A 4,021-nucleotide genomic window follows, 5' to 3' on the forward strand; every position below is an offset into this window, starting at 1 on the left:
GACGGAGGTCCCATATTTGAATTTTTCTACCTCGTACAACATCAGCATCAGCACCTTGTCCTGTGAGAAAATGGCACCCCCCACCCAAACTGTCTGCATCACTGGCATCACAGGTGAGCTTCGTGGCAGGGGTGGTTGGAGACATTGTGGTCTGTGAGTCTGGTCCAGAAACCTGTTTTTGTTTTTTATTTCATGTAAAATATTTGCTTTTACTGGCATAGACTGGTATCTCTTTCTATAGAAATCCACTCTAGAAAAGCAAAGTAGGAGGGACTAATATCCCCCCGCCCCCGCCAAAGAATTATTTATTTATTTAATTTGATGAGAGAGAGAGAGGGGGAGGGAGAGAGAGAGAGAGAGAGAGAGAGAAAGAAAGAAAGGGAAAGTGAGAAAGCAAGTTGCCACGTCCAGGACTTGAACTGTGGTCAGCCATGTGAAAGTCCAGCACCTTAACCACCATACCACCTGCTGGGCCCATTCTTTTGTATTTTAAAATGTTCCTTTGCTTGACTGTATAACTCATTGCCTTGTTTTCAGGTAACTCATTGCCATGTTTTCAGTTTGTAGTGAATTTTGCTGCATTAAAAAAAAATAAACCTTTTTATTGATATGTTCAAATATATACAAAAGGATAGTATGATGAAGTCCACATATCCATCATCATCCCCTGGAACACTCATCAGCACTGGGCCAGTCTTGTTTCATTTAATTTTATTTGTACATTTATTTTCTGAGTGAGACACAGAGATAGAAACAGAGACATCATACCCCCAGTGGTGTTCCCACGCTGTGATTCACCGCCAGCTTCAGTGAGCCCGGGATCATGGGCATACGCATACCTGTGTACTCCAGTACGTTCTCTGGATGTGAACCCTGAACCTTCCCACGTGGGTCGGCCTTACAGAGCAACACGTTTTGCCACCACCTGGCTCCCTTGGCTCACTTGTATCTCCTTTTCTCTTTTCATAGCTGGATTGCTCTGAACCTGACTATTATGAAAGTTTCGTTGTAAATATTTCAATTTGTGTTCCTCCCAAAAAGGAGCTCCTTCCCCCCCCTCCCCCTTTTTTTTTTTTAATATGCTATAAGGCATGTGCACTTGCCAGAGGGAGTGAGAAATCACCCCCCGGGAGGATGACCATGCCACAGTCCCTTCTCCTCCATTTTCCTTTGGGGATTTTGGGTGTGTGTGCCTGTTGTATTCCTTAAGCCACTGGGTCTGGTACTCTAATTGCATAATCTGCCCTGTGAGATCCAGTCGCCTCAATCACCTTGCCACTGACTGGGCCTCACAAGACCTTTTTACTGTTGCCAGATATTCAGCCAAGACTAGTATTTCCCTGGAATCCATATGCACAAGCCCCAAGCTGGTTTAAGAAACAGAGGAGAAATCAATCACTATATGAGGGATCCTACTAGTTAATTAAAAAAATTATCAGAAGGCAATATGTACCAAACACACACATACACACACACACACACTCAGAGAGAGAGAGAGAGAGAGAGAGAGAGAGAAGAGAACGCACCTCTAAGGGGTATGGCCATGCCATAGTCCCTTTTCTTCCATTTTTCTCTTGGGATTTTGGGCATATATGCACACACGCCTGGTATGTTTCTCAAACCACTGAAAAACTTTGCAGTCAGCGTGTGGGTTACAACTGCCTGAACCACTGCACCACTGTCTGGCCCAGTCTTTTCATGCCCATCTGTTCTGTGTGTGTCTTGAAAAAAATAGCTTCTTCTTAAGGCTTTGCTTCATTTTTATCTGTCCTTTGCTCTCCATGTCTTCTCCAAAGTTATGTCTTAGATTTGTCTTGCTTTGTGGGTTTTTTTTTTGGTGTTTGGATGTTTTCTTTAGGGGATCAGTTTCTAAACTGGGTATCCAGCAGTTTCTAAAGAATTAGTGGTTGTAATAGTAAGAAAAAAGTGGATCAAGGGAAAGTTCTGTGGTCAGAGAACCCCTTGGATGTAGACAGACCTGTGTTTGATTCCAAGGTCTGCCTTTTACCAGCTGTGTGATCTCAGAAAACCTACTTAATTTCTCTGAGCCTTGTTTTCCTTCCCTGTAACAAGAGGAAATAATAAATGCCTTTTAGGATTGTTGTATAAATTAGGTGAAGTGATGTGTATGGAAGACCACATCAGAGCCTCCATGTGTGGGTGCTCAGGTTGTGTACTGCATCAGTCCAGGGTCACTTTTCATAAGGACCGCGATGTGCATGGAGCTCCTTGGAGTTGTGTGGCATACACCTATGCAGGATGACTTTGGGTTCCACTTTGAGGGTCTCTCCAGTACTCCAGAACATATAGGAACAGTGAACATTCTTGTACTTTTTGATACTTCTCCATGTCAGTGTCATCTCAAGTGCTTGTGAGCACCTAAAGGACAGAAACCATGTCTGGTCCAGCGTTTCCCGGGCTAAGCACCATGCTTGGCACGTAGCACAGAGCTCATCAGTATTACTTGTTTCTGAAGCTGAGCAGCGTGTGGCAGTGTTGGGTAATGGCCACATATCATTTTGTCCAGTGATTCTCTCACTGTTTTTTTTAAAATTGCCAGATGGAGTGTGTACTTGCCAGAGAGAGACAAAGGGGAGGAAAAGGTACCCCATAATGGGACATGGCTAAGCCTCAATCCCTTCTTCTCCATTTCTCTGTTTTGTTGGGATTTTTGGACCTGTACACATAGGCCTGGGATTTTTTTTAAGTTGTCAGGGCCAGGATTTGAATGGCAGTCAACCATGTGGGATCTAGCTCCCATAACCGCTAGGCCATGAGGACTTTTTATATATAAATTTAACACATCAAAATAGATGTGCATTTTCTCTAAGGGAGTTTGGAAGTGGTGGGCAGGTGGGTAGATCGCAAGCAAGTGGAGTCTCTGAGCTCACACTTGCACTTGTTGGTTCTTACTGTGTGCCCGTGGAGAGGGCAGTATGGTGAGGAAGGCAGACAGGGTCCTGGGCCATGGGATTGAGACATGCAGGAGGAAGGAAGGGATTCTCTCCAGTACTCCAGAACATATAGGAACAGTGAACATTCTTGTACTTTTTGATACTTCTCCATGTCAGTGTCATCTCAAGTGCTTGTGAGCACCTAAAGGACAGAAACCATGTCTGGTCCAGCGTTTCCCGGGCTAAGCACCATGCTTGGCACGTAGCACAGAGCTCATCAGTATTACTTGTTTCTGAAGCTGAGCAGTGTGTGGCAGTGTTGGGTAATGGCCACATATCATTTTGTCCAGTGATTCTCTCACTGTTTTTTTTAAAATTGCCAGATGGAGTGTGTACTTGCCAGAGAGAGACAAAGGGGAGGAAAAGGTACCCCATAATGGGACATGGCTAAGCCTCAATCCCTTCTTCTCCATTTCTCTGTTTTGTTGGGATTTTTGGACCTGTACACATAGGCCTGGGATTTTTTTTAAGTTGTCAGGGCCAGGATTTGAATGGCAGTCAACCATGTGGGATCTAGCTCCCATAACCGCTAGGCCATGAGGACTTTTTATATATAAATTTAACACATCAAAATAGATGTGCATTTTCTCTAAGGGAGTTTGGAAGTGGTGGGCAGGTGGGTAGATCGCAAGCAAGTGGAGTCTCTGAGCTCACACTTGCACTTGTTGGTTCTTACTGTGTGCCCGTGGAGAGGGCAGTATGGTGAGGAAGGCAGACAGGGTCCTGGGCCATGGGATTGAGACATGCAGGAGGAAGGAAGGGATTTCCAGAATTGCTGGTAGTGAGTGAGCATGTTCCTGCTGGTCTCCGGGCAGGAGCTGAGGATCCTCACTGGCCATCTAAAAGGTTTAGAGCTGATGGGAAAGTGGGAGCCTGTGTGAAGAAGTCTCTCTTGGGGCAGTTGACATTTAGACGTGGGAACAATGCCTCAGTGGTTGCTGCTGTAAGTTGCTTGAGAAGTTGCTGCAGAATGTGTTTTGGAGCTATGCTTCCATTAGAAATACCAGGTAAACATCATATATAACTTTTTTTAGAGAGGTTTTTTTTTTTTTTTTTTTTTTTTTTTT

The 4,021-nt window shown here is 44.5% G+C and overlaps 1 protein-coding gene across 1 annotated transcript in view; it reads left to right on the plus strand.

Moving 5' to 3' along the window:
- Nucleotides 1–4: 4 nt before the first annotated feature.
- Nucleotides 5–4,021, plus strand: part of LOC102470461 (receptor-type tyrosine-protein phosphatase eta) — a gene marked incomplete at its 5' end in the record, with an annotated part of 44,050 nt that continues 40,033 nt past the window's right edge. Inside the window, one exon of the mRNA XM_006170871.3 lies at nucleotides 5–113. Coding sequence (XP_006170933.1) covers nucleotides 5–113 — 109 coding nt within the window. The remainder of the gene's footprint in view (nucleotides 114–4,021) is intronic.

Source organism: Tupaia chinensis, unplaced genomic scaffold, assembly GCF_000334495.1.
Source record: "Tupaia chinensis unplaced genomic scaffold, TupChi_1.0 Scaffold149104_1, whole genome shotgun sequence".
Lineage (NCBI taxonomy): Eukaryota > Metazoa > Chordata > Mammalia > Scandentia > Tupaiidae > Tupaia > Tupaia belangeri.